The 24,522-nt window shown below is 39.0% G+C and overlaps 2 protein-coding genes across 5 annotated transcripts in view; one reads left to right on the top strand and one right to left on the bottom strand.

The window, feature by feature from the left end:
• Positions 1–8,728, bottom strand: part of arhgef37 (Rho guanine nucleotide exchange factor (GEF) 37) — a 30,691-nt gene extending 21,963 nt beyond the window's left edge. Inside the window, exons 1-3 of one of the 4 annotated variants that reach the window (XM_037779940.1) lie at positions 8,603–8,728; positions 2,674–2,861; positions 2,220–2,330 (exon numbers count right to left, since the gene is read on the bottom strand). The gene's annotated coding sequence lies outside the window, so the exon portion shown is untranslated. Of the gene's footprint in view, positions 1–2,219; positions 2,595–2,673; positions 2,862–8,602 lie in introns of those variants that run through there. The other 3 variants (XM_037779941.1, XM_037779942.1, XM_037779939.1) reach the window with 3 other exon arrangements.
• A 2,152-nt stretch (positions 8,729–10,880) lies between these two features.
• elp1 (elongator acetyltransferase complex subunit 1) lies at positions 10,881–24,026 on the top strand. Its single transcript, XM_037779938.1, has 36 exons — positions 10,881–11,003; positions 12,477–12,678; positions 12,911–13,063; positions 13,267–13,348; positions 13,619–13,699; positions 13,879–13,964; positions 14,082–14,272; positions 14,457–14,580; positions 14,696–14,789; positions 15,145–15,375; positions 15,462–15,632; positions 15,923–16,001; positions 16,196–16,351; positions 16,498–16,604; positions 17,171–17,274; positions 17,356–17,409; positions 17,491–17,596; positions 17,808–17,923; positions 18,064–18,137; positions 18,985–19,063; positions 19,226–19,305; positions 19,416–19,553; positions 19,652–19,737; positions 19,859–20,007; positions 20,268–20,391; positions 20,724–20,821; positions 21,156–21,357; positions 21,447–21,508; positions 21,613–21,675; positions 21,777–21,837; positions 22,005–22,118; positions 22,614–22,713; positions 22,831–22,958; positions 23,172–23,323; positions 23,573–23,663; positions 23,871–24,026. Exons 2-36 carry the CDS (start codon positions 12,529–12,531, stop codon positions 23,936–23,938), a joined length of 3,954 nt encoding a protein of 1,317 aa, XP_037635866.1. The 5' UTR covers positions 10,881–11,003; positions 12,477–12,528; the 3' UTR covers positions 23,939–24,026.
• Positions 24,027–24,522: the final 496 nt, after the last annotated feature.

Raw genomic sequence — 24,522 nt, 5'->3', positions numbered from 1 at the left:
CGTCTATCTGTTATTCAAACACCGAAAAAATGAAAACAGAGTTCAAGAAAAGGTTTTCCAAATATATGGAAGATATACCTTCCACATTAAATTCCTAGAATTTCAAGGCTGACATCGTAACATTCCTGATTTTAATTTATTATCACTTGGGAATGAAGTGCACTGATATCAGTCACCTCATATCAAGATGACCTCCACAAACCCGCAGACAGCAGCAGATGTGATGGCTTTGTTTATATTGTTGACTTCACACAAACATGCAGAGAGGGGATATGTATTGTCATGGACCCTCTGAGCTGGAACACCACGTGTTGGCCCACCGGGAGGCCGGCAAGCTGCTTACAGAGCGACTAATGCTGCCACCGCTGTGACAATTAGCCACTACATGATTCAGCTGAACAGCTTTCTGTGACTTTAAAGGACAGGAATCTAATGGCGGTTTTATTTTTGACTCAGTGATTGAATTATAGTGTCCACGCGAGGAGTTACTCATGGCAACATCAGCAACAAGGCTCAGAGTTTCTTCCATGCATCATGATACCAAAACAAAAGCTTTGTGATACCTTAGAGCACACTGAGAATTGTGAACATGTTTTTTTTACACTCTTCATACTCTGGAGTAGGGCTGCAACTAACGATTGTTTTCATTGTTGATTTAATCTTGTTGATTAATCGATTAGTTGTTTGGTTTATAAAATGTCAGAAAATGGTGAAAAATGTAGATCAGTGTTTCCAAAAGCTCAAGATGACGTCCTTAAATGTCTTGTTTTAAAGAAACCAGAAAATATTCCCATTTAAGAAGCTGGAATCAGAGAATTTTGACTATTTTTTCTTAAAAAACTACTACTACTACATACTCAAACCGATGAATCGATTATCAAAATAGTTGCCGATTAATTTATTACTGTAGTTGACAACTACTCACTGCAGCTCTACTCTTGTGTACTGTTCTACGGACACATTATAGTCGGTACCAAAATACTAGAGGTTCTATATCCATTTGTCTGATACTGTACAACCATCTATCAACATGTTGCACCAATGCATTATTAAAATCTCACTTGCAGCTGCACCCTGATGCAGGGACGTACACAAACCGTTGTGTTGTATGTGTTTCACTGTCTGTTTGAATTGAGTGTGAGGTCCTGCAATAATGTAACAAAAACAATTTTCTTTACATTTGTTGTTGTTAGTGCACAAAGTCAATCTGTTGGAATCTACGTCTGAAAAATGATTCTGTTTGTCATACATTTTAGTCGGTTTCATTATATATACACTCAGTGTTACTTGGAGCTAATAAACTGGCAGCTATCTCATACAACAGCCCTCCATTAATTAATAAAGTCATGGAGGTTATAATGTTCAGTTTTTGTTTCAGAGAGGTGTTGACTCAACTTAAATGAAGGCTGTAGTCTGTGGTTCTATTTGGTTATACGAAAATATAAAATTTTCTACACAATACATTTTCAATTGCTTCTTCAGTCTTCTTTTTTTGTTATTATTATCTGCATGGCTACACTGACTGGATTTCATTGTATTTTTCAGGTCCACCACCTTTTCATCGCTATCAAAATAGGTTATTGTTACTTATCCATTTTGATCTAATCCTACCTCACAGATTTATCTTTTCCCTCCAACAAAGGGTTTAGGGCTTTAGCAGCATATGGTGACCCAGAGTTGGGGTTAACAACTAGAGCTGGGTGTCAAACATCAATACTTTTTAGTACTGACAGAAATCAATCTGCAGCAATAACCAAAACTATACCAAAAGCTGGCATCGAATACCTGCTTGCTTCAGATAGTTCCTTATTTAAATCAAACATTTTGCCTGTTTTAAACTTTAAGGCGAAGTTATTGACATGCTGCTTGTGTTGAGACATAATTTAACATTTAAGAACTTTAACTCCTTTTAAAATGAAAAAGGAGCTTATGAGAACTGAAACCCAGGTATCATATTGGCGTTACCTATAACCTTTCTAACACATTACGTTGCTACAATTATGGCACACAAACACACAGCGAAAACAGATGACTCTAAGTCACAACCTGACGCAAAAACTTTCTTTACATCCCAAAACAAGAGCTCCAGGCTGAGATATCTGCTGCACCACAAGCAGAGCCAAAACCACAGCAAACTGTCCACCATCCTGACAACAGCCGTGTGCATTAGAATGACAGAGTATGATTAAAACATTTACATGAGATCATGCTATCATTACCTTGTGCAGAATCCTGGATTCAGCTGCGGTGAACCTCGAGCTCCCCTCTCTCTCTCTCTGTCTTGTGCTCTGTCCCAACTGAAGTAGAAATCTGCTGCAGAGGAGACGCTGCTGCATTAAAAACACACACACACACACACGCTAGTGTAACTTTCTCCAGTGACTCACACACAGCAGGCTGCTGCAGGGCCTCATGTGGCAGGAGTGTGTGAGTGTATATTCACAAGTGAGTGTGTGTGAGAGGAAAACACAGTGTATAAGTGTGTGAGGAAAGGGGGGATGGGAGTGGAAAGGAGGGTAGGCCGAGGTTATTTTGTAGAGGAAAAAGAGGAGAGGGGGAGGCAAGGGTGGCCACACACACACACACACACACACATACACACATACACACACTCGTGCTGCTGAATAAGCTGATTGACTGCAGCAGCTGGTGGGAAGAGGAAGCGGCACTCACCCAGGCAGATGCTGATTGGCTGACAAGTCTTCACAGTGGAATGAAGGACCAATCGGAGGTTTCATGAGACACTGCACGGACCAATGAAGACGGAGGGTTGAAGTGATTGAAGATTTCCTCTCACAGGAAACAAAAGCACCGCGGGACGTCCCATCCTCCTCCAATTGCAAAGGGATTGTCTGGATTTTCTGGTGGAAGGTAACAAAAAGAGATTTAGAGCTCACTCCTTTGGATTTTTTCAGCCGGAAATAAAAAGATTTATGGTTGAAGTTTATTTTAAACAATTAAACGAACAATTAAAGAAGGAGCAGAAAGCACAAAGCTATTCAAATGAAAGTTCAGAGCACTTTGTATTTTGAGAGTCCACAGCATAACTATTCACTTTCATTCAATATTAAAGGTTCTCTACATGATATCCGGAATATTAATACATCATCAACAACTATTGTCTATGTAAAGATAGAGGAGTAATGTCTACCTGAGCAGAGAATGAAGTCTCTCTCTCTGTTTATTGTCTGACGACCTATCCTAACCTCAACCATCTCACGAGAGTTTTGCAACTCGTAGGTTACTTTCTAGACATGACTGCTTCTCTGTGCTTTATTTACATAGTGTATGCCTTTTAGTGCATGTTAGCGTGCCCCACTGACTACCTCATGGCCGCACTGCGCTCATACAACGGTTAAAGCTGATAACACCATCCTGTCTCACAGCGTGGTCACGGAAGCGTAGCGCCCGCCATCCGGTCCCCCCCCCAGGTAAACACTGTTAGCTCTGTTAGCACTGTTGCCGTTGTTTCTGCTGTTAGCGCTATTAGCACCATTATCTACGATCCACCAGCTCAGCCGTCGCCATGGTGAGAGCCGTGTGGAGTCAATAGAAATGCTCTGAATTTCGTTTTGAGCACCTTTAAAGGTTGAGTTTCCCCTAAAGGTATTCAGTCATGCAAATATCTGGTGTTAATTGGACACACCTGTCACAATATGATGGAAGAGAATTTCACTTTCACTTCACTAAAAGCATTTCAAAAATGCATCTGAACAAGACAAAGAGTCTACAGGCTGTGTGAGGCTGAACTTAGACACAGCAGTGCTTTGCTGGGCTGATGGTAATATCATTAGTTTTGCAGGTATTTGGGCTTGAACCAAAGTATTGGACAAATTAAAATTGTAATGATGGCGCTAGATGGAAAGTTAAAGGATCACCAAAGTCGCTTCAAATTCATTTAAAGGGAGACATGAATGTCTATATATAATAGCTGACTGGTTTTTCTCTCTTGGTTTTCACTAAAAAAACAATACTTCATCGTCTAGTAGGAACCATGAATGTCTGTACAAAATGTTGTGCATTAGATGTTAGCCTATTTAACTGGATAAGACTTAAGACTTAAGACTTAGACCTGCTAGTAGTGCTGGATGAAAAGTAAAGTTATTAGAATTCATCCTCTAAGCACCATGAATATCTGTACCAAATGTTGTCCATCCAATAGATGCTGAGATATTTTAGTCCGGACCAAAGTGATGGGCCAACGTTACACATAGCGTGACTAAAAACTCAACATCAACAGTTTCCACTGGAAATACGTTCTATATAAGAGATGCTCTTAATAAAAAATGTTCTTATCAAGGTCTGTGGATTATCGAGATTAACTGGGACGTAGTTGAAAGACATGTGTGCGTTGAGTTTTCCAAAATTTACTTTTCAAAGCTTTGAGCACCACAAACAAAGTTCCAATCCATTTACTTCCACTGTATTGTTGTGACTGCAGTGGATATCAAAAACCAAATCTATGGCTTGATGCCACCAGGAGTCCATCTATTTTCTGATTATCCCTTTCGGTGCAGTCTTATTGTACACTTTTGATAAAGTGTTATTGTAATTTCTGTTTTGAAAAGTGCTATATACTGTAGATATTTATGTATTTTATTGTGGTTTTTTTTCCTACACTACGTATTGTGTTTTTAGTTTTGCACTTCTTAAACTCGTGGCTTGTGTGGTTACATAATCTTATATGATTTCTTTCTTGTATGCTGCATAATGCCCTTGTTAAAAACTTTGTGACTTATGTCTGTGAAAAGTGCTACATAAATAGATTTGACTTACTTAGATATACAGATCACTCACTTTAACTTGCAAGTTTTCATATTTTCACAAACAAAATGCAGAAATAGAGAACGAATCCCTGCTGACTCTTTCACTCGTAAAATGCTGCTTTTATGAGAAAGTAATAGAGAAATGATCCTTGTCCTACCTGATGGGAAAACACATTCAAAACATAACTTTCAGCAACTTTCCTTTTTAAGAGCTACAGGATTATCAGTGACTGCTTCAGTCAGCTTCAGCGGTTTTGGTTCCACACCAAAAGATCAATCTGTCATTTGTGACAATAAACCTTCCTTCAACACACAAAATCTGTTGTTTGATAATAGAGCAGAGAGGTGATGTAGCTGCAAATCCAAAAGCTAACAGGGTGGAGATTTACTACTGACAGAGCAGAGCAGGGTGCAATCATCACTTCTTTTATTTTTACCTCAATCTGTCATCTTTATTTAGACTTTAGATGTTTTAATAGAAGACGAATATGTCAACACTGAACTTGTCGACTTTCCTGAGAATGAACTGAATGGATATTCTGTTTTATAGACATAGTATTTTATTATTTTCCTCACTTTTAGATGATTCAATAGTTTGTTCAAAAACAATGGAACCAAATAGCCAATAGCCATTTTATGTGCCTATGAGCCCTGAGAATAATTAAAGTAAGATGTCTGCATGAACCCAGAGACAATGAAGGGATTCATTGCATTGAGTCTGGAATGAGGGAGGCAGGGAGGAAGGGAGGCAGCGGCTAATCTTCATCAGTTCAGTATGTCAGGGAGGAATGCTGCAGGATGGGATTCTTTTATCAGCTGACTTATGTTGTTTTGACGACAACCTAAGGTGTGCTGCAGTACAATAAGGCTTATGCAAAGTGAAAATATACACTTCAGGCATCTATCCAACTCTCTACAGTGAACTAGGAGAGCAATCATCTTTCCCAGAGCCAAAACCTGCCTTCCACAAAACGCTCCATTCCTGGAAAGCACTCAGTATATCTCTGCCAAGGCTGCGCAGACTTCTGACATTGTTTTGTCATGGACAATAGAGCATGACCGATAAATTTGTGATGCGTTGATCTGATACTCTGTATTGTACCGGTCAGACCAAAATCACTGAATTGGATACTGGAAATAAAGTATAAAAAAGTTTTTTAAAAGGTATAATCCGATACGATCCTTTAGCCTAAACTATCAAACAACGGTCATTGAGGTATAGGCTACACAGTGTTGAGTTATATACAGCATTTTACACTGGAATTATAATTCCTTTGTTATACTCAGCAGTAAACTTTTGCACAAAGTTGCACTTTAAATTTCAGTTTGAATGTTTGAATGGTGCTGACCGATCAAAAATGCTGCTAAAAGTTCTGTACGCGAAAAAGTTTAAATAAAAAGAAGCGCCAATAATCATGCTGTGGGCTATGTATTTCTTCTTTAGGGGAGTACATTATTTGTTTCACAGTTTGAGCATGATGCTTGTAAAAAAAACGAGAAACAGACAGGAGCACCGGCACCGGAGCAAAGCAATACAGTGACAGCAGAAAAACATATTCTAGCCACCTAAAAGAAAGGCTATGCCTAAGTGTACGCTATATTTAAAATATTTTTAAAGCTTTATCTTGCTGTCAAACAGCCCTTTCCTTCTCCTTTTCAACAGAGAACTGAAATGAAAGTACTCATGTCTGTTTCTCGATGCTTTGGGCGTGCCGACCGTTATCTACTGTAAGTAATACACTTACTGTGGATAAGTACCTCATACAACCCAATTTCAAAACACCCAAACTATCCCTTTAGCACATCATGCAGTGTCTAGTGCTTCTTGGACTGGAGAGCTTTTCAGTTAGCAGTTACAGAGTGACTGATGTCAGGACTGGACAGGGATGGTGATTCAAGAAGAGTCAGAGCTGGGTGGAGGGATGACTTCCTAAAAAGGCTAAATATAGAACTGTATTTGCTGTAATTGCAGGGTTGGTCCAGTTTCAGGCTACTGCACAGTGCATGCATTTCTTCACATAAAGACATGTAGCTTGACTTTGGTAGTGTGCTAAAAAGGGAAACTAATTTATTACTGTATATGACAGTCTTTGATATCAGATGTATGATACCAGCTATCAGAGGGCAATGGTCCACCTTCAGAAGTTAGGGATACAAAATGGTCAAGATCACATTACTTTTCTTTTCTGTTTTTCGCAAAGTCTGTTAACAACACATAATAAGGTCTTCCTGCTGCAGGCCAAGTGACAAACAGCTGAGGAAAGATGACATGGCTGTAAATGAAAACACATGATGATGATTACATCCTGTCTGCTGAGTCAGCAGTAAACACTCCCTGTCAGATTCTCAAGTTGCTGCAGCCTCACCCACAATGAGTGAAGGATTATTTCAAGATGAGTGACAGCAGATTAAAGGTGCAATCACACCTTTACTTTGCTGTCTTTGGTCTGAACTGTAGTGGTTTACATTATGTGGCTTGTTTGGTTTTACTATGCGTCATGGACTCACAAGCTGCTTGAATGTTGGAGTGTTGGTGACCTGGCATCACACTGGGGAAGAGATACTGGCTCAGAGGAGGGTTTCAGTGAATGAAAATATCTAAAGACAGCAACGTGATTATAGTGAGTTTATTCTAATGTGTGCTGGAGGATAAGCAACATCTGTGAATTAATGAAGTAGCTTCACATGTCATCTATTATACACACACAAATTTCACAGGTAACAAGGCATGAAGATGGCATACTTCCCATTAAAATAGATTTTTCTAAACTGTAAATACATGTTTATGGTTGACTACACACATAAAATATAATACCATTTAGCTCCATGTGCAACAGATGGACATCATGTATACAGGAATGTCAATTCACCCTCAAGCAACCCCTGGAGTGAATGAAAGGTGTGCTTTCACAACACCTGTGCCTGCTTTACAGTAACTTCATCTGTTAGCATCCAGTTATCTTTTGGGGGGTAAGAAATGAGGAAAACATAATTTTGTTTGTTTGGTTTCACTATGAATGAGAGGTGGAGATGTGGGCAGGAAACCATTCAAGAAGACTATACTTGGATTTGTTTATGCTTTCAAGCATCTTCTTCAGCTCTATCAGCTCTAAATTTATGAATGGCTATTTTAATTGGACAATTAGTTATTAATCAATTAAATGCTTTACTTTTACTATTTATGTGGCTCTTGTGGTCCTCCTTAAAGGAGAGCTTCCAGTGGTATAAATCTTAATTTGGTGGAACAAGAAGAGGAGAGAGAGCATTTTGCATTATAGCAGCACAAAAAAAACAAGAGAAAGATGAGAACATGATGCAGATAAGTATAACATTTGAAACATTTGAAATGCACATTTGCATTGAATATATGCACAATATAATAAAGCATATTGTGAAAAATTATACAGCATAAAATATATAAATGTAATATGTACAATACATAGAATATAATATTAGTTTGTGATACAAATGTTTATTTAGCTCTTACTTGAAATTTTAAAGCTATATTTAGGAATATATCTAAGTGTTTCTCTCATACATAATTTCCATTTACTACATGTTTTTGCCTTCATTGAAAGCAAGCATGGACACAAGAAGAAGAAGCTCTATCCCCTTGGTAACGGTTGACGTTAAGCTCTATCCCCTTGGTAACGCTTGACGTTAACGTCAGCTAGACAGCCTGTTGGAGGACTTTAATATCAACAACATCTCGTCAGCAGACTGCAGCAGAGCGGGATAAAAAAGGACAAACCCCTCGTTTATGGGGGAGAATAACGCGGTCTGTCTAATGCCTTGTGTCTGGATAAAGACATGAGAGAAGAACAAAGGACGTTTACCTTTCTGTCCTCGTCCTCGTCCTCTCATCACGCATTAATCCCGCTGTGATGTCCTGAGCGTTTCTGACATTGAACTCGCGTTCACCTGTTGTCATGTCAGCAGCCTGTCAATCTCGCGATAACAACAGACGATCACCACGTCCGGTTACTACTTTAGAAAATAAAAGCCCTTTAAATTAGCAACATCCGTGTGTATTTCAGAGTAAAAGCCGAACAACAACTTCTTAATTTATCAATTTAACAACTGTGAAAATATAAAAAAGGAGCATCTAATTTGTATAAATTTGTACCAATTAAAGCTGAAGTAGGCGAGATGGAGCAAATATGATTTTTATAAGGCGGTCGCTATATCGTGACAGTAGTACATGAAACAGGTAAACTGAGAAAATCATGTGCCTCTGTGTCCTCCGGTGCTCCTAACGGCATCTGCAAGATTTCACAGACTGGAGGAAAACAAGCAGTAAGAGCTGATCTGAGGTCTGCTGTCCATGAGAGCCGGCTGTCAATCACTCGCAAACTCCGACCAAACGGTCAAACTAGGCAGCGCTGATCAAATATGAATCAATATAATGTTACGTTAATGCCTATTTCTCTCCTCAAATGTTTTCAGAATCATCTTGTAGTGCACGGTTTAGCTATAAAATGAGAAAGTTTGTGAAACGGCCGCCCTTATGAAATCTGGTGAAGGAACGCCAAGTTCCGGTCAGATGATCGGAGCACAGCCAATAGGAACGCTCTCTCAATGAAATGACTTGTGATTGGTCAAAGTCTCCCGTCACAGGCTAGATTTTCTAAAGCCTGAAAACAGAGCCATGAGGAGGTGCAGAAGTCTAGTTTTCTCTCAGAACACTTGAATTACAATACGCTGAAAGGTTATTATGGAATTTTTGCCCAATGATGCCAAAAATATATACTGCCTACTGCCACTTTAATATAAGTGGAGTGGAAGGGGTATGGAGGACCACAAAAGTCACGTAAATAGTAATAGATGTATTTTTAAATGATGTACTTGTTGACTGTTTTATGGTGTTTTTGTAAATCCCTTTTTAATTTTAATAATTTATTGATGGATTAATATTTCATTTGTAAATTATTTTTATAATTCTTCTTTTTATTGCCCATTAAAATTTCAAGTAATTAATTTCTTTGTAATTTAGTCCATTTATTTAAAAATTAATAAATTAACTTGTAAACAAATGTATTAATGGCTATTTTTTATTGGACAATTAGTTATTAATCAATTAAATGCTTTACTTTTACTATTTACGTGAGTCTTGTGGTCCTCCTTGAAGGAGAGCTTCCAGTGGTATAAATCTTAATTTGGTGTCACAAGAAGAGGAGAGAGAGCATTTTGCTAAATAAATAAATAAATAGATGGATAAATAAATAAGTAAATGAATAGATGAATAAATAAATAAATAGATGGATAAATAAATATGTAAATGAATAGATAAATAAATGAATAGATAAATAAATAAATAAATAGATGGATAAATAAATATGTAAATGAATAGATAAATAAATTAATAGATAAATAAATAAATAGATGGATAAATAGATATGTAAATGAATAGATAAGTAAATGAATAAATAAATAAATAAATAAATAGATGGATAAATAAATATGTAAATGAATATATAAATAAATAAATAAATAGATGGATAAATAAATATGTAAATGAATAAATAAGTAAATGAATAGGTAAATAAATAAATAAATAGATGGATAAATAAATATGTAAATGAATAAATAAGTAAATGAATAGATAAATAAATAAATAAATAGATGGATAAATAAATATGTAAATGAATATATAAATAAATAAATAAATAGATGGATAAATAAATATGTAAATGAATAAATAAGTAAATGAATAGGTAAATAAATAAATAAATAGATGGATAAATAAATATGTAAATGAATAAATAAGTAAATGAATAGATAAATAAATAAATAAATAGATGGATAAATAAATATGTAAATGAATATATAAATAAATAAATAAATAGATGGATAAATAAATATGTAAATGAATAAATAAGTAAATGAATAGATAAATAAATAAATAAATAGATAGATAAATAAATATGTAAATGAATATATAAATAAATAAATAAATAGATGGATAAATAAATATGTAAATGAATAGATAAGTAAATGAATAGGTAAATAAATAAATAAATAGATGGATAAATAGATATGTAAATGAATAGATAAATAAATAAAGATTTACTCCCTTGGATGTTTATACTCCTGGCCACCAGGTGGCGCCACCGCCGCTACGTCACATAACTACGTCAGAGGTAAGAGGTCATGAGTCTGACAGAGGCCACATGCATGATGTTGTGTTGTTGATGCTGGGCATTTAAAAGGTCTATTACTTCAAGCTGATTCTTCTCGGTGGGTTTATACAATTTTGTTGCGATCTTATTACGTTTCAAAGTTTTCATTTTCTGTTTGTAATAATTATTGAATCTGCATTTCATGTCGATCCTTCTGGTTTAAAGATGAGCTAGTTCAATCTCCGGACAGCCTGTAGTTTAGTCTCTCCTTCCACAACCATCAACTAACTGGTTATTTACACTGTCAGAGTAGTTATATTAGTAGATAGTAGATGTGTTACCTGTCTGACTATCGGTGGATTAATATACTAATGTCTTGTAAAGAGCAAAGAGGATCCAGAGAGGCTAAAGATACTGGCTAACAGGCAAAGTTGTAAGAAAACACTAAATTAAATATGAAGTGTTAATTTAAAATGTGATGGTAAACCTGATTTTAAGCCGTCTACTGATTTAATAGGGGTGTTGTCGTCCAGAAAGCAAAGTTTAAGATGAGAAAGTGTTGGTACAAGACAGTGTCCGATAATGGATGCATGCAGTGTAGTGGCTTTTGTAACAACAAACAAGAGAGAGCACTGACAATAACATGGTATTATCAGGTGGAAATTCATTCATTCATTCATTCATTCATTCATTCTCACTGTGCATTATCATTTTACACTTGTGTAATTTTGTTAATAGTCTGTTTATTGTCAACACTATGTGCTGCTCCTATTTTTATTCTTCCTTCTATTTAAATGGTTCGTATTTGTTACTCTTTTTTTTTACTGTGTTAGCTGATGCATCTTGTTTTTTGCACTATCCCCTTTGCTGCTGTACACTGCACATTTCCCCACTGCAGGACTAATTAAGGAATATCTTATCTTATACAGTAGTGTCCAAGTCCAGCTGGGATGCCTCCTAAGTGTCTCATATTATTGAAATTACAATTACACAAAACAGGAAACATTTTTCTTTTACATTTGTGAATCTGAAGTCAGCAAATGCTTGTTTTACTTCATAAATTACTGAAACGATTCATGCTAGATTTATTTAATTTCTCAAGGTTCATTACTTGAATTATTTGTCAGTTCCAGCAAAGCAGTCATCGGCAATGGAAATCTTTGGTCTCAGATTCCTTCAGCAATGCTCATAAAATATTTATATATAAAAGGGGAAATCAAAGTGATAATCTAAGGCATAAAATAGTGCAGTTAAAATAAACATACTATAGTATAATAGTAATAAATATAATAATATAAGTAAATATAAAATAGTAATGTAAATGTAAATTTGTAATTTTGTTGACGACAGTATTTAAGATGGGAAATATAAATGTAAACAGGATGTAGTATGTAATAATGAGAAGTACTAATATATATATATACTGTATACATATATACAGTATTACAGTATACATTTCATCCTGTTACAATAACTAAAATCCCAGAGAGATTTCCGTCGTTTTATCACAGCAATGATAGTACATATCACCCAGATATAGCAGTCAATGTTTTCAGTAGTGAACATGTTTTAATTTGTGCTGTCTTTGCAGCCTGTGGGTCCAGACTCAGGCTCCGTGTGTTATCAGTCAGTCCTGAGGTAAAATGAGGAACCTGAAGCTGCTGAAGAGCCTGCGGAGCTCGGAGCTGCAGGGTCCAGGCTCCCCTCAGTGTTTATCTGTGCGGGCTGACACCGGCTCGCTGCTGGTCGCTTCTCACTACTCCATCACAGAGTACGACCCACGAACTGGCCAGGTGAGCTGGTGATGAAATACTGTTCTTGTCTCTTTGTCTCTGGATTCAAACAGCACACTAGCTCTGTTTACTCATCTATTTTTAGCTTTGTCTCGTTGAGGATAGTATTGTGTTTAGAGATGCATCCAAATTAAAAATTTAAACAAGTAATAAAGGAAAGGAAAGTTGCAGCATTTCAATTAGGCATTTTAGTTATAAACTACATGTAACGTTCCTCCTTTCTATTCTGTAGGTGGTCAGTGAGGGGTCGTTGACAGCTGATGGTTTCCTCCCAGAGGACGGCAGCGGGACGGTGGTTGGACTGCAGGACCTGGCTGAACTGGAGTCAGCTTGTTTGGCCACAGCTGGTGGAGATGTCGTCCTCTTCAACTTCAACACCTGCCAGGTTAGCAGCACAGAGGAGTTGGAAAGTTGGAACCATTTTTTTTTTTTTTTTTTTTTTTTCAGCCCTTATTTCTTCAAAGAGTTAAGAGTTAGCAATTAGGGTTGAGGTTAGAGTAAGTTTTAAGTTAAGGGTATTATAAGGGAAAAGGGGATGTATTATGTCAATGAGGGTCCTCACAAAATGTATGTGGTTATGTTCCTCAGTTGGAGTGTGTTGGCAGTGTGGACAGCGGCCTGACCTCGATGAGTTGGAGTCCTGATGAAGAGCTTGTTGTTCTCACTACTGGTCAGTATGTTATACAAATGTCAAAAACATGTGATTTATAAAAATGTTAATTCCCTGTTTTAGTTAAATACTTTGAATCGTCAGTCAGAGAGCCCCCAGTGACATTGTCAGTCTATCTCTGCGTCACTGCAACACAGAATAAAGCACCAAAATAGTAAAGACTATTCCTAAAGGCCAGTTGTCTAAACTTTTATAAAGTTGCTACCATTAAAGGAGGATGGTGAGAAGCTGATTACAAATGAATAAATCACTAATAATTTGTCCTCACAGGTCAGGAAACAATCATCATGATGACCAAAGAATTTGAGCCGATCACTGAGGTTGGAATCCACCAGGATGACTTTGGTGAAGGTACGGTGGCTCCAGATGAACTCTGTTTAGATCAGTGGGTCTCAACCTGAGGGTCAGAAGTCAGGACCCACAGAGGGGCATGAGAGGATTCATGGAATGTATAGATAGTTGTAATATTTCTACATAATGATAACATTTATATAACATGTTTAATCTTCTGCATATTGTGTGTTTTGCAGGGAAGTTCATCACGGTGGGTTGGGGGAAGAAGGAGACTCAGTTCCACGGCTCAGAGGGGAAACAGGCAGCACAGAGGAAGAGCCAGGTCAGTGTCCACAGAAACGGCAAAACTAGGACAAAAACTAAATATATAAAAAAAATAGTTGAAAATGAATGAGTTTAATATGAAAATATTCTGAACGATGTAAACATGCACCCACAGGAGGTGCAGCCGGCTGCAGCCTGGGACGACCGCACGCCACGGGTGACGTGGCGAGGTGATGGTCAGCTGTTTGCCGTCAGTGCCGTCTGTCTCCAGACCGGAGCCAGGAAGGTCCGGGTCTGGAACAGAGAGGGCGTCCTGCAGGCCACCAGCGAGTCCATCAACGGCCTGGAGCAGGCGCTCTGCTGGAAGTGAGAGTGCTGCCGATGCTATTTATAATTTGTTTTTCTCCCTTTAGATGTTAATCTCTCCCATGTAGAGAACTGAATACATGTTTGAAATATCCTGGTGTCTAAATGATCATTTTAATTTAAGGAATAAAAGAAAGAATATTAGAGGTGTGAATTTCTGGTAAACCTTCTCCTGCTGTTTCAGACCCTCCGGCAGCTTGATAGCGAGCACTCAGCGTCACCCCAACAAACACAGCGTGGTTTTCATGGAGAAGAACGGACTGCTGCACGGAGACTTCACCCTCCCGTTCAGCAAAGACCAGTCCAAAGTACGTTCGGCTCAACCTGACTCGCATATGATTATACTGAATAATCTTCGTCTTCAATTTGTGATTTTTTTTATTTTTCTAAACCAGTATAAACCTCTGTGATTTTGTGTTGCAGGTGAAGGATTTGCTGTGGAACAGTGACTCCACTGTTTTAGCTGTTTGGTTGGAGGACATGACAGCTGGAGACGACGGACAAGTAAACACTTACAGTGAGTTCAACCTAAGTTGTAGTCTCTCTCTCAGGAAAATCAGTGTGATTCTGAACATGTTGGACGACATCAGTGACATTAAATCACTGCCTGAAGAGTCAAAATCTAGTCAGACGAGACATTTTACATGTAGGACAGAGTTCCTCCTCTGATGTTTACATGAGCAGCATTAGTCTGACTTTAGACTTTATTATTTCTCAACAGTTTTTGGATGAAGATGTTTCCATTCCAATTTATTGTAATGTTACAGAGCCTGGTTCATAGCTAAAGATGACTTTCTTCATGAATACATTGAATAAATTAATTATTAAATGAATAAGTAAATGACCAAGTATTTGATAATTTGTCTGTGCAGTCCAGCTGTGGGTGGTGGGGAACTACCACTGGTATCTGAAGCAGAGCCTGGACTTTGACAGAGACTCTCAGAAGGCTCCGGTCTGTGTCTGCTGGGACCCTGAGCGCCCCCTGAGGCTCCACGTGGTGACCCAGGGCTGGACCAGCATCACCTACGACTGGGGCTGGACGACTGAGAAAAGCCCCGGGCTGGACGCCACCGACAACGCCAACGTGGCGGTGATCGATGGAGGTGAGGGCCAATGAGACGAGAAGACTTCATGGAACTGTTGGATGATTCCAGGACGATGTTAATATTTCTCTAAACCCCCCTCTCAGATAAAATCCTGGTGACAACCTTCAGGCAGTGTGTCGTTCCTCCTCCCATGTGTTCATCTGAGCTCCAGCTGACCTCGCCAGTCAACCAGGTGACCTTCCTTTGCCAACCTCAGAGGACCAATCAGCTGGCAGCGTTGACTTCTGACGGACAGATCTCAGTCTACAGCCAAGGTGGGTTCCACCATGTTTAGCATAAAGACAACAACCAGTGTTGAAAGTGTGAAATAAAGTTACCTGATGTTACAGCTTTAGAATATGAGTGGGGAGAGTAAAACAAAAGGGATCTTGGATAGAAGGAGACAGATGCTGCACAAAATGAAGTCTGGGCTGATGCTCACATATGGCATTTTTCTTCATGTGTTTTAAATTGACATAAGCACTCATGTGTATCTATTTTGTTCTTGGTCTAAATATTATTCTGATCAGTTTGTTCTCTTTACTTCTCCCACCAATCTGTCCAGATTCAGGAGGACAAGTTGACAAAACAGCAGATGGGTTCAGGACGATGTCTCGTCCTCTGGTCCTCCAGAAAACCTTCAGGTAACAAAACAAACTGCCGTGCTGCTGTTTCCTGCAGCCGATAACTTCACCTGATCAGTCTGTGACATGTTGACTTTGATCATTTAGTGCTGGTGTTCAGCTTGGTAGCTAAATATGATAGCAGTCTGATTAATGCCCATAGTTTTTTCATGGTTTTCTTAGTGTTTCTTCAATGATCTCTGATTTTCCTGCAGAGTGGCTGTAGTCCAGGAGGAGCCTCTGGCCCTGCGGCAGCTGCTGTGGCTGCAGGACCAGCTGTTTGTGGGTGTGAGCTCCAGTCTGCTGCCGACCTCCTCCAACCTGCTGATGCTCCGCCTGGCTCACGACGATGATGACACACTCACTGTCAGGTCAGCAGGGCTGAATTGAAAACACTGGAGTGGCAGCAACTATAGTCTAGTCGTCATCCTGTTACACCTACAAAATGAACTGAAAGTGAATTATTCCACGGCCTTGTTGTGAATCAGGACTCAGCACGGTGTTTTGTGTGTTTCAGGTCGGAGATAGAAGTGGACGGTGTTGTGGTCAGTATAGTTCACTGCTCCCAGACCGGCACTGTGGCTCTGCAGCTGGAGGATGGACAGATCAGGAAGCTGCGCTGGGGTGAGTCACCAACACTCTTCTTCTTCTTCTGCTGAATTACGTGTTTTGCTAAGTGATGTTTTGTTGGAAAATTATGTATTATTTGATAATTCAAAAGTGCTCTGAACAGCATCGAGATTGTGCAGAGGGTCTGACTTTCAGCTTCCCAAATAGGAGATATTCTTCCAGCTGACGTACCATTGAGCAGCATAATAATTTGCCTCAAATGATCTCTATGAAAGGCCTTTAAATAATAGAATAATAATAAAATATGACGTTAAGATGCCAGTCCTTTTTTGTTTTTCTGCCTGTTAGCAGGAAAACTACAAATCTAAATCCAGATTAAACTTAAACATCATCATCGTCATTAAAATAACACATTTTAAATATTTTTCAGCAAATATATATTCTGTATTTGTGCCTTCTTGTTATTTGAGAGATTTTTCTTCCATTTTTTCCAGTTCCATTTTCCTGACTTATATTGATGCTTGCTTTCATAACCGAGGAGAATGTCACTATAGAAGTATGTAGGATGGGTTAGTTTACAAAGTGTTTTTTTGTTTGTTTTTAATTTCTGATTTCTGTAGATGGTCCTGAGCTGTCAGTGGAGGAATGGCGTGACTTCAGCAGATGTATCATCAACTTCCCTGTTCCCTGCGTTCAGACGGCTCTCTGCAGCATCAGTGAGGAGGTACAAACACACATATTTATAATAACATGACTATAAATATTTGTACAGGCCTAAATGCATATGTTGCCTTTGTGTCTTCAGGAATATCTTCTCGGCCTGACGGACAGATCCCACCTGTACGCTGGAGACACAGAGGTACGCTGTCCAGCTGTCTTAGTATGTTCATCACCAGACAGGTGATGCTGCTGTGTTCATTTCTGTCTGCTTCTTTCTCAGCTGGCATCCAATATTTCCTCCTTCGCCGTTTGCAACGACTTCCTCCTCATCACCACAAACTCCCACACCTGCCGCTGCCTCCAACTGAGCACACTCACCGTCAAAGGTAGTGTTACTTTTGTCAGCTATTTATTTATCACTAACGCAAGGTTTATTTACATATCCATATAAATAAAATGGCTTATTGTTTCAGTTATTTGCGTTCAACTTGACCTTGACCTTAGCTTTGTTAGATGCTCCTATAGGTAATTTTAGCATCTGTGCTGTGTTGGCACATTGTATGGTACAACTGAATTGAATGACCTTTGACCCCACAGGGCTGCAGGCAGCCTTGGCCTCAGATGGAGGTCAGAATGACGAGACTCTGCGGCGGGTGGAGAGGGGATCCAGGATTGTCACTGTGGTACCGCAAGACACCAGAGTCATTCTGCAGGTCAGTATAACACACACACACACACACACACACACACACACACACACACGCACACACAGACACAGACATGTTGCTACCTCTATTATTATGACACATTTAGAGGTCTGAATTCTGTGATTTATTTTGGTGTTCGTGTCCAGATGCCTCGAGGGAACCTGGAGACGGTGAATCATCGGGCGCTGGTGTTGGCTCAGCTCAGGAAGTGGTTAGACAGGTCAGTTTGAAATTCTTCCATTATATCACCTGCTTGTTTTTTTTACAAGATGTGTTGAGGGTCACATCACTTCTGAATCTCCTCCCAGAACAACACCGAGCTGGACTACGCCAAACCCATCTGTTATCTTACATTTTATTATTTATTTTTTTGCTCAAGATCTTTTTATTGGTATTTAAAGTCATATAAAATGCAATAAATTACAGATACAGTTGGATAGACACAATATACCCCCTGTTTCTGCTCTTTCTTCAATTATAGTGTAACTGTACTGTTTAGTAATCAAACAGAATCGGTTCCAAAAATTGTAAATGAGACTAAAATAAAAAATATAATAAATAAAATGTAGTGAGCAAAAAAAAAGAATACAAATAAATAATAATAAATGAGTGTAAGAAAAACATACAAAACATTAAATTAAATTTAAAAGCTACATATAAATAAATAAAAAATTAAACCAAATATTATATAGGGTCAGTAGTACAAAACTACAATACAATATCAGTGGTGATCATTGCCATTATAGCCTCTTATAGAATAGCGAATATTCTCAAATGTCATAAGGTACATATAATGATATAATATAATGATATATAGGGTCTTTAATCTGTAGCTTAAAGTTTGGAGGATCTGTTTCCCTCCATTTAATGCAGTATAAGTCTGAAGCTATCATATTTTTTGCCTTTTTTTTTAAAACTAAATTTAGCTTTTTAAATATTTAAACATAGTCCTCTTGACATTATGTAAATGTCACGATTTGTAGTCTGGAAAGCAGAGAGTGAGCAAAGTGTTAAAATATCACCATACTACATCTGAGTGTTAAACATGTCATGTTTGTTTTTTTCAGTTTGAGGTTCAGAGATTCCTTTGAGTGTATGAGGAAGCTGAGGATCAACCTGAACCTGCTTTATGACCACAACCCAAAGGTACACAACAGACTTAACATCTTTTATTTGGTCCACAGCAGGATGTTTATTAATATGTTCATATTTTTCAGTATTTCTACTCTGACCTAAAAGGATTAAAGCATAAAACCAAACACTGATGTCATGTGTGTTTCATCTATCAATGTCCATCTCTTCCCGCAGGTTTTCCTGGATAACATGGAGCCTTTCATCACACAACTCCAATCCATCAGCCACATCAACCTCTTCCTCACTGAGCTCAAGTAAGACTCTTTAGACCTGCAGGAGCTTTTCAGTTTCAGTTAAGGGAAAAACAAAACGTGTGCATTTAACAACCATATATTTTGCATCTTTCTCTTTCTTTGGTACCCAGGGAGGAGGATACAACCAGCACCATGTATCCCCGCCCTGAGAGCAGCCCGGTCCAGATTCAGCCTGTTTCTGGGCAGAAGAAGGTTGATGTAGTTTGTGATGCTTTACGGAGCTCCATGGAATCAATGGATCCTAACAAGTCAGTGATACTGACATTTATTTAAAAAACATGTGCTGTTGTGTTTAATAGTAGTTAGAGCAGCAGTGGGATATAAAACCATGTTGTCATCCCTCCAGGTTCTTTCTATCCGTACTGACGACTCATGTGAAGAAGACTGTTCCAGAGCTGGAGATCGCTCTGCAGAAAGTTCACGAGCTTCGAGGTGAGCAGCACGCTGACGACCTGCAGGAGGTTGTGATAAGCTCCTAAACTGAACTCTGTTTCACTCAGCGACACACACGCAGGATCAGATTAGTTCCTTATTGTGTGCTGTGTTTGTCCAGTGAACCCTCCTGATGCTCCCGGTGCTGTGAGTGCCGAAGAGGCGTTGAAGTACCTCCTCTTCCTCGTCAACGTCAACGACCTGTACGAACACTCTCTGGGAACATACGACTTTGATCTGGTGCTCATGGTGGCCGAGAAATCCCAGAAGGTAAAATCTTCTCTCTCATTAGAATTAAAAAATCAAGCAACATATGGAGGATATGTATGGAGCAAAGATGTAATTAGATAAAATTACACAAACATTGTGTTGTGCATGGTTTACTTTTTCCATTTCCAGAATTTTTAAATGGATTTCCATCATTCAACAGCAAAAAATGTGCCAGCATTAATTTTTGTTTACACTCATTATATAACTAAGCAGTGATTGGTCAGTACGTAACAGTTCATTTTTGTCTACGATGCCTGCAGGACCCCAAAGAGTACCTTCCCTTCTTAAACATGCTGAAGAGCCTGGAGCCGAACTACCAACGCTACACCATCGACAAGCACCTGAAACGCTACAAGAAGGCCCTGCATCACCTCAGCAAGTGTGGTCAGTCTCAATGTTTCTGTCAGCTTTTACTGCTCTTCAGTTTCATCAGGAAGACTCGTCGTAGCCTTGCAAATGTCCCTTTTGATGACAACTTTCACAGAATGGATCTATCAAAATGTGGAACTATTTAAAGCTTAACCGCAACATTATTGGCTTATGATTCACAGTTATTAGGAAGTTGTTATCCTGCGCACATGATTTAGGAATAAAAAATTCCTGGCTAACTTGAGAAAGTTTGTGCTAATGTTTCGCAAAGTCTGGACCGGCTGTGTTTTTTCAGCTGAATGCAAGTTTACTGTGACCTGATGTGTGTTGTGCTGCTTTGTGTTCAGGAGATGAACATTTCCCTGAAGCTTTGCAGTTTGTGAAGGAGCAGAAACTCTACAGTGAAGCTCTGCGACTCTACGCAGCAGACGGTGCTCACTACAAGGTACAAAAACAACTCATAAAAAAAGTTAGGTGTAATCATTTCCAAAATTCACAGCATGTTTTTATCTAACGAAACATTCTACTTCAATCCATATTTGTTGGCATTTAGCCTTTTCAAAAACAACATTCTCACTGAGGTCAAAAAACAGTTTGCTGTCCTGCTCGCTGCACACAAAGGGAGGCACACACCTGTATTAACGTCATCAAATATAACAGACATTCAAAGCTTCAGTCGAAAACCTCAATAGAAGCTTTGACTGTAAAAAAAAAAAAAAGACATTTGGTACAGCCCTACTTTTAAGGAAAGTATGACCCCATTGACCTTTGACCTCTAGGCCCTGAGCTGTATTTACGCCGAGCACCTGATGGAGCAGCAGCAGGCGGAGCAGGCCGGCCTGTTGCTATGGCGATGCAGAGAACCAGCCAGCGCCCTGCAGGCGTTTGCCAGCAGCTCCAGTTGGAGAAACGCCATCTGTGTGGCGCAGCAGATCCCACTACCGCCCGACCAGTTAGCTCTGCTGGCCCGGGACCTGGCAGGTAACCATGACGACAGGTAGATGGACTGAAAGGACTGAAAGAATGCAGGTCATTGCGTGTAAATCCTGTTGGTTTCCTTCCTTTTCTAGAGAAGCTGACTGAACAGCGACGGTACGCAGAAGCTGCCCTGCTGTTGGACCAGTACGCCAAAGTAAGATCCTCTGCAGCAGGAAGCTGCTGGACTAAATGTCTTCTAATGAAGCAGCTTGCTTATTGCTGAAATATTCTAAAAATCATCTCACTCTTTTCCAATAGGACTGTGAGGAGGCCATCTTGGCTCTAATCACTGGTTCAGTCTGGGAGGAGGCGCTCCGATTGGTCAGTAAACAATGTACCATTTTCTTTTTTAGTTTTACTTTTGTTTATTCATTTATTTATTTTTGACATTACCATGAGATCTTTTTTTTTGTCTGTTATAGATTTACATGCACAACAGACAGGACATCACTGAAACCAACCTCAAACCTGCTCTGTTGGAAGGTACGGACAGTTCATACTGGTCTGTTCAGCTATGATAACTACCCAGCTGTTCTTCTACTGTTTATTCCTAAACAGTAAAAGGAGGAGTTGAACAGAGAGGCCAAAAATAAACCTTTTGTCTTATGATAATGTCTTGTTGAGTTGTTATGATGTTGTATTTTTGTCAGCTGTCAGCACCCAGACTGCATTCCTGGAGGCCCAGGTAGCGACGTTCACGCGGCACAGGACCCGTCTGGCTGTGGTTCGAGAGCAGAAAGAGAAGGCCAGACTGGACATGCTGGGTGAGAATCAGTCAGAATCAACAGGACACATAGTATCCAAGCAAAAGTGTATATATATATATACTGTGTATATATATATATATATATATATATATAAAAATAAAAAAAGCAAAGAAACAGAAATAAAACTTAATTTATTGCAAATTCTGTTCAAATACAGGCAACAGAAAATAGTATCAAAAGAATAAATAAATAAATAAAGCTAGAATAATGGATTTAGAGAGTAAAAAAGAAAAAGTAAGGAAGTTGATGTGGAATATGTCAAAAGTGCTTTTGTGATATATTTTTTTTTTTAAAGGTGAATTGGTCAAAATGTTCATAATGTTTCTCAATATGTTATGTTATAGTCATATTATGACCACATTAGGACTAAATACACTCTGTGCAAGGTCAAGATGTAAGCTAAAAAGGAAGGAATAAATTATAGAATATATTCTGCAGCTGAAACCATAAGTAAAACCTGACTTTGCAGTAACCCTCTGTGTTCTCCATCAGATGAAGACGGTCCAGACTGTCCTGATACTGAGCTTTACTCTGAAGCCAGCACTGTGATGACCGGCTCCAAATACTCCCAGAGTAACTCCCGCATCTCCTCGTAAGACGAACACAAATATCTGTCATATTCTGGTGATTTCCTCAGTGTAAAAAGTAGCCTATGTGATAAATAACTACATTTTTGGTTCCTGGTTTAATGTTGATGCTCTGCCTGCAGGAGATCATCAAAGAACCGTCGGAAAGCAGAGAGGAAGAAGTTGAGTCTGAAGGAAGGAAGCCCGATGGAGGACAGGGCGCTGATGTACGCTCTGGGGGAGATCCTCACCACCGTGGACAAAATGAGAGGTACGAACACTTAAAGGCTCTTTATCATTTACTTCACTTCATATTTTTAATAATGTTGAGATCGTCTGTGTTTGATTTGGCAGTTTAAGAACGATTAAGTTGTCTGCTTGTTGAAAAATATCCCCCATTCTGTCGTGTACAGTAAAACAGCCGGGGATGACAAAAACAAAAACCTCTAAATGATACTGAACCATTTAATTGTGCTTCCTGCAGAGGAAGTGCACGGCCTGCTGAAGGCCCTGGTGCTGTTCCAGTTTGACAAACAGGCGGAGAAGTTGCAGCCGGCCTACGAGGAGGCTCTGCAGATGATGGAGGGAGCGGTTCCTGAGGTGTGGCCCGATGCGCTGCAGAACAGTCAAGCTCCGGTAAATAATATATCATATATTTTCATATTTTTATACTAGGGCCTTTCTGTGTGGAGTTTGTATGTTCTCCTTGTGTTTGCGTTGGTTTCCTACGGGTTCTCAGGTTAAAAAATATAGCAGACATGATCCTATATGTGGGATTAAACCTTTTCTATGAAGTAATGAGGAATAAGAATGCAGTTTTGTTCCTAGATTTTTAAATATTTTTGCTCTTTTAATGTTAACTGTGGTCTCATTCTTGCGTTTCAGCTCACTGGGCCGAACTCGACGGCAAACAGCATCATGGCTTCTTTCCAGCAGCAGCAGCAGCAGCAGCAGAGACCTGCAGCTTCACAACAAGGTCAGCAGAATGAGTAGTGTTATGAGTTTCATCTGATTATCTCACAGCTCACTGTTCAACTTAAATTTATGTTTTTTTTAAGCATATCTGATCTGTGCCATGTGTGAGCACACACAGCTAAAGACTGTAGGGATCTATCTAAAATCATTTTCAGGCACCGCAGATAAAGTAATATCATTTCTCTCTCGTTATTTTTGTTCTTTGTAGCTGCTGACGTCCTGATGCCACCAAAGATGAGAAACGGTGTCAAGTGGAAGCTCGCTATTCTTATGTGAATTTGTTTTGTTTTATTTTATTTTTTTTAACTGTAAAGTCAAACGCTAAATGTGTAATAAATAAAGATTCAGTTAATGTCTCCTCTTACCAAATGTGTTAATTCTCTGGAGTTCACAAACATGATATCACATTTAGGTATTTCCAGAATTTAAATAATAAAAGCCATGGTGTCTCGGGAAGGGTTGTGGCGCTACTGAAATGCACCAAGGAGAACATTTTTACATGCTGCAATGTTCAAAAAACCTTGGGGGACCTATTATGCTTTTGTGCTTTTCCCCTTTCCTTTAGTGTGTTATATTTTTTATTTAGTGTGCATGTAAAAGGTCTTCAAAGTTACAAAGCCCAAAGTCCACGCCAAAGAAACATTGCTGCTGAACTGCCTGAAACGCCTTGCTTGAAGTTCCGCCTTTTATTCCGTAACGTGGTGATGTCACCAAGTAACACATTTGCATAATATCTGCCTAGCGGCTAGTTTGGCACAACCTTAAACAAAGCTAGTTAGAGCGGAGCTGGAGCAGAGTCCGAAGAGTTTGAGCCAGCTGACCAATCAGAGGAGACTGGGCTTTTTTTTTTGGTGTGGGTG

The sequence above is a fragment of the Sebastes umbrosus genome, chromosome 9 (genome assembly GCF_015220745.1).
Source record: "Sebastes umbrosus isolate fSebUmb1 chromosome 9, fSebUmb1.pri, whole genome shotgun sequence".
Lineage (NCBI taxonomy): Eukaryota > Metazoa > Chordata > Actinopteri > Perciformes > Sebastidae > Sebastes > Sebastes umbrosus.
Note: the sequence above shows the minus strand (reverse complement) of the source record. Positions and strands in the feature narration are given on the sequence as shown.